Source organism: Lonchura striata, chromosome 20 (assembly GCF_050655825.1).
Source record: "Lonchura striata isolate lonStrDom1 chromosome 20, ASM5065582v1, whole genome shotgun sequence".
Taxonomy (NCBI): domain Eukaryota; kingdom Metazoa; phylum Chordata; class Aves; order Passeriformes; family Estrildidae; genus Lonchura; species Lonchura striata.
In genome coordinates, this window is record NC_140722.1 from 6977152 (window position 1) to 6992283 (window position 15132).

Genomic DNA, 15132 nt, shown 5'->3' on the forward strand with positions numbered 1-15132 from the left:
ACCCTCTTGGGCAACAACTCTGCTGAACCCAGAGATGTGACTAGCATGGCATTGTATTATTAGACTTCCCCAGTGTACTTTTACTTCTAAATCATCTGGGATGGGAAAAACAGTTAGATAAAGAAGAATGTCATGACTCATTCCCCAGTGCCACAGAGGTTCAGAACAACCAGAAGAGTTAAGAGCACAGCCACCCCCCAGTAGTATTTCAGAGTTTCTAAATACAGAGTTCCTTTCTGAGCTGGATGCCCATTTTGGTTATCTTAAAAGTATTTCTGGAACTCTTGGCCAACTTCAAACAAACAAACAAACGGGTAAAAATATTTGTGAAGATAACACGACTGAGAGTGTTTGGTTAGTGGGTCTTTCTAAGTTAAAGATTTAGTTTATAGACTATTTCTTTAAAGCTGGTGAACAGGAGAAAAAAGTGCTCTGGAGATGTTAAATCACACAACCATCCCAGCTATGGCTTTGGAATAACAATCATTCAACTTAGCAAATATCAAACGTGGGAAGGGATTTATCTGACGCATCTATATGATCATGTGAACTCCTTTCTCAAGGAGAAACAGTCTCTGCTGGAGACACAAGAGGAAGGAACTGTTTTGCCTTCTTTAAAAAAATATAACAACATAAGCAACTGTAACATGCTCAAAACTTCCTGGCAAAAATGCAAAAATGCAACATCTGAAATGTCAGCTGGTACGCTGGGAGGATTTACATGATTTAAAAGATTTATGAAAAAGAACTATTTCACTGGCTTCAGAGCATCTTGGAAAGCAGCAGTGGAGGGGGGGGGGACTATGGAAAAGAAGAGGGAAAAAATCTCCAGCTAAGAGAAATTATCATGGCCAGTATGGTTCTATATTGCTCTTTTTAGCGCAAGAAAAAAAAATGGGTCAGGCACACATAGGATCTTAAGCTGCATTTAAAGATGAATGAATGGAGTCTGCCATGACTCTGGGATATGCCCATCTCCTCATATTGCATATTGACTCACATAGTCCTGTGGCTCACCTAGAGCCACACAACTCATTGCTGCTCAAGGCAGGATTAAATCAAGAAATTCCTGACTTTTCCTCACACTGTTGTTTCACTAGAAGCTGTTCTGCTGATACACAAAGGCTGGCCAGCTGGATTTCAGTGCAGGCTCTCAGGGGAGAGATGAGGTCACAGAGACAGGGGAAATAAATCCTGCCTTAATGAAAAGATAATATATCAAGCAAGGAAAAGGCATGAAACCATTTGAAGCTATAAACTCTGCAACATTTATAAGTGTGCTTTGGCAATGCTCAGATGGAAGATTGGCTTGCTTTGTGGCTACCCACTCTTGAAGTGGGTACTTAAAAGCATGGTCCCCAATGGCCTGCACATCCTGAGGTGCTCCAGCAGCAGAGGTGAGCCCAGCTCAGCTCTGCCAGGGGAACAGGGGTGGATGCTGGCTCTGCTGTGCTGGGATGGGGGAAGGTGCCAGCTCCAGCAATGCCTCTGGCTCCAGGGCTCTCCTGGGACAGGTACAAGCAGCTCACATCAGCACAGGGCTGGGGCTGATCCAACGATGCCAGCCCCGTCTGGGTCAGGTCCTGCACCCCTGGGGGCCCTGTCTGAGCACCCTGTGCAGTGTGCAGGGGACCACATTCACCTATCACTTCCTCCTCCTATTTACCAGCCATCTGTTGGTAGTGCTTTCCATGTTTATTCACAGATGTCACTGCAGATCTCTGTTTATGTTTTATTGTTATGGGTTTTTTAATATAAGCTTTTATTTCATTTTATTTAAATACTTTTCAATACATTTAAGCTTCATGAATGCTTCCATAAATAATGAGATGAAAGAGCTCAGGATTATCATTCCAGATTAGATTAAGGTGAACATTTTTCTCCATCTGTTTCATCAATAACCTAAACTAATACAGTTTCCAGACCAGAGCACATGATTTTAAAGTGAACTGAAGATGGTGAAAAGGTCTCTGGTGACATATAATGACTTAGAGGAGATTGAACAAAGGTGTCCTATAAAATAAATTTCTGGCCAAACAGAACTGGAAAGACACAGAGATTACAATTCCTCTATCATAACAGCAGTGACTCATCCAGTTGCATAGTCACTTGGGGTGAAAAAGAAAACAGTTACTCAATCTCTCAGGGATTTAGACACAGAAGAATATATTATGCAAGTTTTAGCTGCGTTACTAATGGCCTTGAAGCACACAACTCTACTATGACTCTCACTCAGTTCAGCAGATCACAAATAAGATGACTCACGTATCCATGACATGATAGGAAAATAGAGAGCCTAAGAAGTGAAGAGGCAGGTGCTAATACAGTCACAGAGCACGCAGTCAAGGGAAGAAGAGATTTATAAAACCATGAGCAAAGGACTGCAGAGAAATCTGCTTGTGTATTTGGAGACTCGAGGGCATGGATTAGGTTGATTTTTCCTGGTGTCACATCAGGAGGGGGTGAGTGTGAAGCCAGGCAGAGATGAGCCAGGCCCCTGGCACCACTCACCTGCAAGTCCCCAGGGAATGGCAGCAGAGCTGGCCTTGGTCTGCATGCACTGAGTGACCCCTGTGTGCACAGGAGATCACACAGCACTGAAAGTCACCCACAGACTTCACAATATTTATACTTGCCAGGACTTCCTACCCTGCTGGTACATCGTCATTTTGTAGAAGCTGTTAACTCTGTTTAAAGACTAATTAAACCCACTGGCGGTGCCAGCCACTATAGTATTTTGCCCATTATCTTATGACTTACCTCCTCATGGATGAGGGCTTTGACAGCTGCTCTCAAAGCACTGGTTGAAATCTGAATGGTTGGGCAGAGCTCAACTCAAATTCTGGACTAAGCAGCTGGAAAAGAAGTTGTTCCAAAAAAACTGCAGTTCTTTATGCTCTGGAGCTCAAATCAAAGCACAGATGTGGCTTAAAGCTAAACAGAAGTCAAATAATTAGGAGGATTATATTAGAAAGGTGATGCTAATACATCTAAATTTGGAAGTTTATGCAGTCCAGAGCACAGTAAGATGTTTAGACCTGCATATGGGTCAAGCCAATGCTACTGTAGAAACACAGACAATGTCTGATTATATTTTTTTAATTTTTACAGACAGTTTGGCACAGCCATTCCAATTTGCAATTCCCATTGCCTGACTGAAAGATTCTGGATGGTCAAAGGATTATTCAATTATAATGTGTTTGTGTGATCTATTACCTGCAAAAACACAGCCCATGCAAAGCAGGAACCCTCACATACTCAGGGGAACATAAAGAAAAATTCTGCATTTTTGTTATCACAGAAAGGAGACCCTTGAGAGTAACAAGAATAGCACTAACGCACAAGCTTGAGTGACAATTTTTATGAGCTCAGTTGCACAAAAGAACTGCAGAGAACTGCTTTCAAATGACTAAATCTGACACATTTCCTTTAAATATTACCTAATTCCAAGAGGTTTATTCTAAGCATTTCAACTCACATATGTAGGGGATGTAACATATAGATACAGAAGGGATGCACCATTTTTTTCTGCTGTCAGAGCTGATTAACAAACCAGAGCAGGGTATTTTTGTACAAACCAGGATAACCTCCTGCCACATCCTGTCTCGTTCCCAGAGCTGACAGTCCTTAGGCTGACTTCATCCTTATCTCCTGTTAAACATGTAGGGGGGTTTAGGTGATGTGATGCAGAATCAGAGGGGGTTTATGCTGGGAAGTAAAATGAGCACTTGGAAATCTCTTGTTATGTGGACAATGGAAGGAAAAAGCTTTTTTATCATCCCTTGTCTCTGCCCAGCATAACCCAGTGGAGGATCACCAGCACTTAACAAAACTATTTGTCTCATAAATTTCCTGAGAAGAAAACACTTGCAGGTTCAAGATTTAGATGAGTTTCACCACTGCATTACTAACACACAATATTCCAATGTATTTGAATTATTTGCCCAGGATTACTGAGAACACAGAATTTGTGATTGTGCTTTTATTCTGCATATATTCACTGGAACAAACAGTGAAGGAGCAGGGATATGGCAAAAGCTTTCTTACAGATCCAGCTGGTGCGACCAGAAGGGTAATAAAAATACATTAGCAATAAAGTAAAGGCTCATCTATTATCTGAAAGAAGCACAGTTCCAATGATTTATGGAGTGACCTTTTTCTGAAAGAAGCCTGAATGTCCTTATGAATAAGGCTGATTGCAAGAGATGATACTGTTAACATAGCGTTCATATATTCTGAGTGTTAAAACTGCTGTGGAAAATAAGTGGCAGGTTTACTGGATGCTCTTTGTCATTTCTTGGCAATTTGAGATGGCAGTAAAGCTGTCATTCTGATTATTAGTGCCTTTCTGTGATGGAAGCAGGTTTTTTGGACAGAGACTGTGTGAAAGGTCTGACAGAATGTAAAGTGATGTGCAATAGCTGGAACTGCTAGAGCCATAAAATACGCTGTAAACCCAGCTGGTCAGTTCTGACCCTGCCCTGTGATATTGTGCAACACTAATGCCAATTAAAACCAATGCAAACGGCTTTGCTAAACCTCTGTGCAAACTTTTGTCAAATCCTTGTGCTGTTACATCATCACAGCCAACTCTCATCCATTTCATTTGCTCCCAGACTTTTGTGAGGAGGAGTGAAATCACTCAGCTGTCCCTCTCCAGCTCCTCCAGGCCGCAGCGTGTGCAGTGTGCTGGGAATCCAGACCCAGGGAGGCCGCTGTGCTCCGGGCAGCTGCAAAACAACATCTCCTTTCATCTGGCTCCTCCACCTTCCTCCTTCCACGTTCAAGGAGCCCATCTGCAGCTTTTGCAGCTGTGCACCTTCCAAGTACGAACTGAGCCTGCTGTGAACGGCTGCAGAAGCGTCTCCTTGAGAAACCCCACCTTCGAAAGCTCATGAGCTTTCCCACTTCCACCCAGAGCTCCGTTTAACACTATGGGCCAAAATCCATGGACACACTTCCACCCAGAGCTCCGTTTAACACTATGGGCCAAAATCCATGGACACACTTCCACCCAGAGCTCCATTTAACACTATGGGCCAAAATCCATGGACACACTTCCACCCAGAGCTCCGTTTAACACTACGGGCCAAAATCCATGGACACCTTTCAGTGCTCAGCAAGTCATAAAGGAAAAGAGGGGCAGCAAAGTGATATTAGGAAAAGGTTCTTCACCCAGGACAGGCTGGGACGGTCACGGTCCCAAGCCTGCCAGAGCTCAGGGAGTATTGGGAAGCACTCTCGGGCACACGGTGGGTTCTCGGGGTGTCCATGCACGGCTGTGAGCCGGACTGGGCACAAGCACCCGTGCCTGTTCTCACGGTGGCTCAAGGGTGCCAGTGAGTCACAGATTCTGCCACGCTCAAACAGCTTCGGGAGGCCGAGCGGGTCCCCGGCAGGGCAGGGGACAGCAGTGCGGGGCCATTGCTGGCACCACGATCCATACGGGCTCCACATGAAGCGGCAGAAAGCTGCCCGCTCGCTTCCTCCAGCTCCGCGGGTGTGGCGGCGCCGCCGGTGAGGTCCTGGTGGCGCGGGTGCCACTCCCGGGGCCGTGACGCCGGTCACCCGTGGGGCCCGAGGGCTCGGAGCTACCCGGGCACGAAGCGCGGCGCCCTGCGGGCTGCTGGAGCCCAGGGGAAGGGGAAGGCGGTGTGCCGTGTCACAGTGCCCGGCGGGCGGGGGCGGCCGGGGCCGGCCCGGTGCCAGCCCCATACCGGCCCCGTGCCAGCCCGCGCCCGCCACCCGCGCCGCTGCCATGGCAACGGCTGCGCGCCCCGGCACCGCCGAGCGCCCCCAGCGGCCGCGGGCAGCTATGGAAAGGCTGCCGGGCTGCCCAGCGGCCTCACTCATTGGCTGTCACGCTGTAAGAACCGCCCACTCACTGACCTTCCGACCAATCAGCGTCCTCCCTTCCCCTCGGCGGAGGCGGAAGAAGTGTTGATAAACAACATCGCCCCGCCCCTGCCCTCGTCGACCCTCCCGCTCCTCCCCCTGGCGCGCGGCCGCATCCCGCCTTCTCATTGGCGGGCGGCCGCCTCGGCGCTGGGATCAGCCAATGAGCGGCGGCGGCGGCGGCGCGGGGCGGGGCCCGGCGGCGCGGGGCGGAAGGCGGAAGCGGGCGGAGCGGCGGCGGCGGCGCCATGGGGGCCGTGCTCGGGGTCTGCTCGCTGGCCAGCTGGGTGAGTGCGGGCTCCGCTCCCGCCCCTCACCCGCCCTTCACACCCCGCACCTCCCCTGCCGTCCCGGGGGGCGCGGCCCGCCCGGAGTGGTGCCTCCGCTGGCGGCCCGGGGCTGGGGGCCGCGCGGAGTCCCCGCGGGCGGGTCCCGGAGCCGGGGCGGCTCCGGCCCCTCGGAGCAGAGCGGTGCCCAGCTGGAGCCGCCCTGTCCTTGCCGGGGGCCCGCCTGGCCGGAGCGGGTGGCTGGCGGATGGGGCCCGCCCTGGCGAGCCCAGGCAGATAAGCCCGGTTATCTCCGGCGTGTTCGCAAACACGCTGTCAAGAACGCCGATTAGCGGAATATCTGTGCGGTCCGGGAGCGGAGTGTCTCTAAATGGGGTTCGGGTTTTCCCCTCAGTGTCAGCTTCGAGGGGAATGCCCTTACTATTCCTGTCTCTGCCCTTCAGATTCCCTGTCTGTGCAGCGGTGCCTCGTGTTTGCTGTGCCGATGTTGCCCCAACGGCAAGAATTCGACAGTGACACGTCTTATCTATGCCTTCCTCCTCCTCCTCAGTACTGCACTTGCCTGCATTATGCTGGCACCAGGCATGGAAGAGCAGCTGAAAAAGGTATGGAGGAGGAAAACCTCCTTCTGACTGTTTTAAATGCCATTACTTTGCCAGTGACTATTGGTTTTCTTTGCTTGGAACGGATTATGCGTGACCCACAAACACCCAGGTGTCCTTGTTCCTGAGTTCAGAGACTGTGTGTACTGAATGACTTCTGGCTGAAACAGCAAATTCAGTGAACGTTCCTTTTTTAGTGCCTGCCTGGTCTCTGGAATCTGACCAGACCTGGAGGCGGTCAGTTGTTATCAGAGGCCTGCTGCTGTGGTGTCTTAATCTTCCTGGGTGAAAAGTGTTGACATGGGGAGAGCAGATGATAATAAGGTCTGAGCACAAGGTCTTTTGGTCTCTGACCTCTCAGAAGTTTGTTGACTGAAAGCCTTGACTGTTACAGGACTTAAAAAATGTAATTGCAAATGCAGATGTAAATTCACAATGAAATGTGTCTTTACCCAGATACCTGGATTTTGTGACGAAGGGCTTCACACTCAGATCCCCCACTTGGATGGGTTTGTCAGCTGTGATGTGTTTGTGGGGTACAGAGCTGTCTATCGGGTCAGCTTTGCCATGGCCGTGTTCTTCTTCTTGCTCTCCCTGCTCATGATAGAAGTGAAAACAAGTAACGACCCGAGAGCTTCCATACACAATGGGTATGTGTGAGCCAGCTGGCTGCCCTTCCAGCTGCCTTCCTCCTTCCAGCTGCTCTGCTGAACACAGTGGAAATTCCTTTATGTATACACAGGCAGCTTCAGGTTTCTTTTGGACCCAGTACAGAGTAGTGCTTTGGTCTCCTTAAAAGCTTCCTATTTATGTAAGATGCTCAGTGTCCTGGTTGAGGGTGCCACTCTGAGGTGGGGTGACCAATAAAGATGTCAGATTGCAGCTAGTTTATATTTCTGACCTTGTGCTGCCTCTGGCACTCATTGGGTCATTCTCAAGTCCAGCCTGACTCAGCCAGCAGAAACTGGCTTCTGATTTCCAATTCCCTGATTCAGCTGAGTTAGTTTTGGGCTAGATGACTGAATCATCATAGAGTCATTTAATTGGAAAGGGACCTTTGGAGAGCATGGGATGATCAAATTATAGAATGGTTTGTGTTGGGAGAGACCTTAAAACCATCGACCTCTGCTGGGGGCAGGGACACCTTCCACTGACCAGGCTGCTCAGAGCCCCATCCAGGCCTGGCCTTGAGCACTTCCAGGGATGGGAAGTCCTCAGCCTCCCTGGTCAACAGGATCATATGATCCAAAGCCCTGGTTGGAGCAGGACCAAGCTGCTTACAGATCACATAGCACATGACTACTGTGTGTGAACTGACTGTGCATGGAGTAAAACAAATATTTATGACTTCTATCTTCTTTTAAAGGTTCTGGTTCTTCAAAATAGCTGCCATTGTTGCTATCATGGTTGGAGCGTTTTATATCCCTGAAGGGCCTTTCACAAGAGGTACAGTTAATGTTCATTGTGGAATTCTGACTTGTATAAGCTCAAACCTTTTCACAGTTTAACAGGCTTTACTGAAAGTTCCCTGTAGAAGATGCAGTTTCTGCCCATGTTTGTTGGAGTACCTTGGTCCATCCAGTATTTTGGTGACCAGCTGAAGTTACGGCAATAAAAAATCCCTTTTCAACCTAATCGGTTTTGGTTATCAATAATTTTCCATTTCATGACACAGTCACTACTGAGCTGAGTCTTCTGATACTAGACTAGGGCAACCTGGGACACTGGCAAGTGTAAATATTTCCTAGAGTCTCTGAAAAACTGTGTGGGAAACCTCTACTGTCTGGCCACATCAGAGGAACTTGAAAGGGTTGTTGACCCTCAGAGAAATGTGGCATGATGGCACTTAATGTGCACAAAGATACCACGTGTTAGATGTTGCCTTCATTCTGAAAATGTGCTGGGCTAAACATTTCCATGCTCAGCTTGCCCAGCATTGGCTGCATCCCCGAATGGCTGGGACTCCTGTGCTCCTGCCAGAGTGAGGCCAAAGTGATTAACAACACCTACATTTCTAATTACAGTTTCATTTTTTTCACTATTTATCTGCAGTATAATCAGGACCTTTTTTGTTTTTAAACAGGTAGCGTGCACATGATAAAAGCTAACATTTTTTTTTCTTGTACCCTTTTCTAGCTTGGTTTTGGATTGGTGTTTCTGGAGCCTTCTGCTTCATCCTTATCCAATTGGTTCTACTTGTGGATTTTGCTCACTCTTGGAATGAGAGCTGGGTTGAGAAAATGGAAGAGGGGAATTCCAGATGCTGGTATGCAGGTGAGCATCTTAACCTGTAAAGGATTTGTTTGTACTGGCCAGTACCCTGCAGAATATCATATACTGGTTTGCAGACATACGTAGAATTAAATTGCAGTGTCCCTGAGACAGTGCTGTAAACACCTGAAATTAATAGCAGCAATGTTTCCTTTTTCTTGTTCAATAAAATGCAAAATATTTTATGCGTGTGAGTAGCACATCTGACAATCCTAGTAAATCACACTTGCCTGGTTTGCAGGGTGTGTGCAGAGCTCTGAGCCTGGTTCTCTTCAAACCTGAGCTTTGCTCTGCCCCTCCCCTGCTGTCTCCCCAGGAGCTCAGTTGTGTCTGTGACTGCTGCAGTACCACACTGTGTTTGCCTTGGTGCCTGCTCCCCAGCTGCCCACTAATTACAAAGTGCTAATTGTTGTGGTTCTTAGCTCATAGCTAAGAATGCTGCAACAGCATTTTGTCGCTTCTTGGAAAGAACAGAGTGGAAACAAAAATGGGTGACCTCAAGTGCAGGAATCCAGGGCAGGTAAATGTCCATGAGAAGTGTGCAAAAAGCACTCTCTCATTATGCCACTGTGGCTGATAGCAGTTAAACTAATTAAACTGCTGCTGAAAGGCAAGTCCTGTTTCCCTGATGGCAGCACTGGCCTTTCTCTGACCTATGTTGCTTAGTGAGCCCAAGCAGAAATTTAGCTATATCTTGCAAAACTGTCTGGTTTTGTGACCCAGACTGCCAGGTGAGGAAGAAAGATTGTCCTACTGTAGTGTTAGCTGAACATAAAACCATTTTAGATGTACTATTAAAACTGTATATGTAATGTAAAATTTTTTTTCCCTCCAGTTCTGTTGTCCTGTACAAGCTTGTTCTATGCCTTGTCCCTGGTTTTTGTTGTTCTCTTCTACGTTTTCTACACGAAGCCTGATGACTGCACTGAGAACAAATTCTTCATAAGCTTTAACATGATCCTGTGCATTGCTGTCTCCATTGTTTCTATCCTTCCAAAAGTTCAGGTATTACTTTTTTATTCTGACATACAAAGCAGGGAAATGAGAAGGATGTAATAGCAGTTCAGTCAGACATAAGAACTTTAAAACTTGGCTAACATAGCTATGCTAGTTAGGAACTTAAAAAAAAATCTTGCTCTGAAACCATGGTGACACATTTTCTGAAGAGAGGCTTTTTTGAACTAACATGGTTTTGAACTTTTTTTCCATGTGGAGGACTGCTGGCATGGTTTTAGTGGTGAAGGCCCTGGCAGAACAGAGAAATCAGCTGAGGAATAGCTAAATAGCTGGAGATTTATTTGCTTAATACTGTGGCTTTGAAATTAGGGGTAAACTTGTTTTAGAGGGAAGTTTATGTTTATTTGATTCTGAACTGGTATTGCTCAAATCACATGCTAGAGTCACATCTGCAAAGTTGTTTGAAAAGGTTGAGATTAACTCAGTATCAGCCCGTAACTAAGTCTTGGGCACAAAAAAAAGGATTTGGTTTGTTTATTCCTTCTCTAGGAGTTGCTTTTTGCATAAATTATATAACTCTAAGGAGTTTCTTACAGTCTTTCAAACATAGAACAAAGCCCAATGAATTTCTACAGCAATGGTTTTCATGCTAGTAATAGTTTCATCTGTGGGAGTGGGGTAAAACTGTCCAACTCTAGGTAAAACTTGTCCTTTTGACCTTGGCTTGCTCTTCTGCGTTGGAACAGGAACATCAGCCTCGCTCTGGCCTCCTCCAGTCCTCTGTCATCACACTCTACACCATGTACCTCACTTGGGCAGCCATGTCCAATGAGCCTGGTAAGCAACTTGCTGTCTTGAGTCATATTTTGGTGTGAAAGCAGAAGTTGATGGTTATTACAGATTACTCTGTGGGAATTGCTGATCTGTGCAGATCAAATCCAGTGAGGCTTGAAAACCTGACTTGACTGAAACCATCAGCCTCTTTGCAGAACTAAACTGGGGAGTTGTAAGGGGGGAAAAAAGAAACAGTGTCAGGGCATTCTGATGTTGTTTATTTATTATACTCTTGTCTAGCTCACAGACAGAAAAAATATTGCAGGCAATTTTTGCCTCTGGAGAATTGAAGAGATCAGCAGTTAAAGAGAATGAAAAATTGCAAGCTTACCTGTCATCTTTTCTTAGCTAAATGCTGACAAAGCTCACCTGTCTAACCTGCCTTGAAATCCCTTTCAGAAAGAAACTGTAACCCAAGTCTGCTGAACATCATCACCCAGTTAGCTGCACCCACAGCTGTTCCAGCCAATGCCACTGTCCCACCTGCCACTCCTGCTCCACCCAAGTCCCTGCAGTGGTGGGATGCCCAGAGTGTTGTTGGACTGGTTATCTTTGTCCTCTGCCTCTTGTACTCCAGGTAGGCTCTGCACTGCTATCCAGTGATAAAGAATTGGGGTTTGCCTCCTCTCTTAGAATCTGGGTCTAGTGTAAAATGTACCTGTATTTATTCACATCCAGCTGCTGTCTCAGACCTGAGGCCAAATGTGGCTCCTAAACCTGTGTTTTGCTTTGTGTGTGAGGATAAGCCTTGTAAGCCCAATCCAGGTAACAGAATAACATGTGTTACAAGATGATTGGAGGGATGGAGCACCTCTTCTGTGAGGAAAGGCTGGGAAAACTGGGTTTGTTCAGCCTGGAGAAAGGAAGGCTTTGGGGTGACCTAATTAACAGTGTCTGAAGGGAGCCTACAAGGAATGTAGAGAAAAACTTTTACAAGGACATGGATTAACACTGGAAGAGTAAATTTAGATTAGATATTAGGAAGAAACTCTTTACTGTGAGGGTTATGAGGCACTTGAATGGTTGTTCAGAGAAGTTATGGATGCTCCATCCCTGGAAGTGTTCAAGGCCAGGCTGGATGGAGCTCTGAGCAAGCTGGTCTAGCTGTAATGTGTCCCTGCCCGCAGCAGGTGGATTGGAACAAGATAATCTTTAGGGCTCCTTCCAAACCACACCTTTCTATGATTTGGTACTGGAATGCAGTTTAATTAAGTTAACAAAAGCTTGGAAGAAAACAGTTGGAGGAATTTCCTTATGCTTCCAAATGGATTTCAAAACATATTATTTGCTAGTCCCAGACATTCATTGTGGTCCGTTGCTTCTTTGATTAGCAGACACAGCTGACTATGAAAGGAGTTGCTAACCAGGTCTCTCTCTGGGTTACACTGCAGCATCCGCTCTTCAAGTAACAGCCAGGTGAACAAGCTGACCCTGTCTGGCAGTGACACTGCCATCCTGGAGGAGAGCGTGGGGACAGGCGGCGGGGCAGGCGAGGAGGGAGAGGTGCGCCGTGTCGCGGACAATGAGAAGGACGGGGTTCAGTACAGCTACACCTTCTTCCACTTCATGCTCTTCCTTGCCTCTCTCTACATCATGATGACACTCACCAACTGGTACAGGTAAGAGCCAGAGGGGAGGTGATGGTTCTGTGTGCCAGTGTTTCCATGAGGATAGGAGACTGTTGGAACTCAAAATGTCCCTCAGACGTTTTTGGAGGTTCTGGGCCCCGGTCAGAAGCATTTGAGACCCTGGCAGGCAGCTGGAAACAGCTGTGATTTTGAGTTTGAGCCATGGAATGATTTGCCAACTTTGCAGGAAGAACAAGAAGTCACAAAAGTTTAGATATTGTAGTAGAAGTAGTTACAAAGTAGAGGGAAGAATTTTTTAGTGCTGTACAGGGGGGTTTCTGTTTTGTACATGGGGGTCAGAAGTTTTAAGATGGAGGGATTTGGGCCTGTCCTCCCTCTTTCTTCTTCCTTACCTCCGTGTTTTTGGTGATGTTGGCACTCACAGATTGGTTTAGAGTAGAAAAGCACCATTTAATATAGGTAACAGGCATTGGGGAAAAACTGTAAACATATAACACGTAATGTATCATATAAAAGAGAGCAGCAGCCCTGGGCAGGGGGAGAAGAAGCAGTCGGGAGTCAGAGAGGATGTCAGGGTGTGTGTATGCCTCTGCCTGAGCTGCTGAGCAAACTGCAGCAGCCCGAGAAGAAAATTTTTTAGATAACTTGCAATAAACTGCCTTGAGACCGAACAACAGAGACTGCTGAGCCTTTCTTTGGAGGCATGGGTTGGAGGAGGGATTTTTCCATCACACGGAGCCCCTGAACCAGGCCTGGGTTCCGTCAGGAGACTCCTCCTCCTGCCAAGCTGGTGAAGGTGCTGTCCCTGTGCCAGTTGCAGTAGAGCTGTGCTTTCTCAATTGTTACTGACTTAAGGTGTGAGAAGGCAGCACAGCACAGTAGCAGCTGTGGTTCCAGGGCAATTCTCCAGAGCTGCAAGGGCAGAAAGTGTGGCTGCAATTCTTCAGCTGGAGGAGTAGCAGGAAGGATAGATACAGAATTGGTTTCAGGTGGCCTCCTGCAAAATTTGTTAGAAGCCAGCCTGCTCTTCATCCTGGGAAGGATGTGCAGGAACAGCCGTAAGTGCTGCTTATCAGAGATGTGATTTCCTGCATCTGTTGGAAACACTTGGACATACCTTCTGCTGCTGCAGCTCAGAACCACTGCTCCCAGGACATTGTATGAATTAGCAAATATTTCCTTGAACAGCAGCACATCAGCATGGGCAAGCAGGCTTGAAAACTGGGTTCCAAGAACAGCCTGGGATGGAGCCACAGGAAACTGCTGGCTTAATTGTCTCACAATGTTCTCACAAAGGGTCTTGCATTGGAGTGCCCCAAAGAATTGCCCTCATTTCAGATTCGTATGAGAGGTACCAAGGAACAGGGGGAGGTGCCTTCTGTGTCTACTAATGGACTTCTTTACTTTTTAGCCCTGATGCTGATTTCAAAACCATGACGAGTAAATGGCCAGCCGTGTGGGTGAAGATAACCTCCAGCTGGGTTTGCCTACTTCTCTATTTTTGGACCTTAGTGGCTCCTCTTGTCCTTACTAATAGAGACTTCAGTTAAGTTCCTGCACCTGTCTGAGCTTACAAAAGTGGGGAACTCTTTGCTGACAGCCAAAATGTTCATTTATTGCTTTAGTTACTGTTTCTTACGTTGGTATTAAAGTGCAGTTGGATAGACAGTTATATATTGCATAATGCTTGATGCAGTATCAAAATTATCAGTTATCCTTCTATTTTAAACTTTACCAGGGTTATCTTATTACTGCAGTTTTAAAATTCACTACAGATACGTTGTCAAAGCACAAAAGAAATTACAAATTCTGTCCAAAAGTCACAACCTTCTACTGAATATAAGTTAACTTTTAGTTAAATATGAAGTAATATATTTTAAAAGACAATTATAATCAGCATAATGCACTACTATGCTCATGCTTCAGTTTCTGGAAGTGTAAGCCATGCTGCTTGATTTCTACATTCCACTGCTAGAGTTTATTTACAGGAAAAGTTTATTTAAATTACTTAACTTTCTGTTGTGGCAAAAAGCACCCTTATTCCTCACCAAAATAACAACTCTGAAGTTTAAAAACTGGTTAACTCTTAATTCTTTTTAAGACAAACTTGCCCTTTTTAAGAGGCAATTCCTATGGTAACTTCTTTTTTAGGATGTTTGCCAAATAGAGTGGTAAGTGTATGAGTAGCTTATTATGGTTATGTTGGAAAATAAAGCTTATTGATTGATTTCAGTTGTCCAATATGCTTAATAAAAGTAACATACATGGAATTATTATTATTGGCTCTAAGGCATTTGCACTGTAAACTCATTTGAATAAAGCAAACTAACTACTGAAAGTGGCCCAGCTCTGTTGAAGTGTTAAGAAGCAGCAGGTGCTTCTCCAGTGGGAAATAGCACATGCAGAGCTCAGCTGCTGCAGTGTCCAGGTGGCTGTGACTGGGGGTTTTCTCTATGCAGTAAATATTCTGTGACATATTTCTTTTAGAACAAACAATATCTTCCTTGTGAGTCTGTGAGTATCAAATCCTGTTCCTTGAAGTTACTCAGTTCAAGTAAATTTCTGTTTCCAGCAGAAAGCAACACCTTTTGCTAATGCAATGCTGTGGTGATTATGTGTAGTAGCAGCTGTGTGTAAATGTGGAATTTGTGTATTATTGACATGTACAGTAAAAGATCCCAACATGACACAAGACAA

At 46.1% G+C, this 15132-nt stretch overlaps 1 protein-coding gene across 1 annotated transcript; it reads left to right on the forward strand.

Annotated features, from left to right (window-relative positions):
* The first annotated feature begins 6109 nt into the window (after positions 1-6109).
* On the forward strand, positions 6110-14773 carry SERINC3 (serine incorporator 3). Its single transcript, XM_021527876.3, has 10 exons — positions 6110-6182; positions 6626-6787; positions 7241-7434; positions 8151-8230; positions 8921-9058; positions 9891-10060; positions 10759-10849; positions 11246-11423; positions 12238-12465; positions 13847-14773. Exons 1-10 carry the CDS (start codon positions 6144-6146, stop codon positions 13983-13985), a joined length of 1419 nt encoding a protein of 472 aa, XP_021383551.3. The 5' UTR covers positions 6110-6143; the 3' UTR covers positions 13986-14773.
* The last annotated feature ends 359 nt before the right edge of the window (positions 14774-15132 follow it).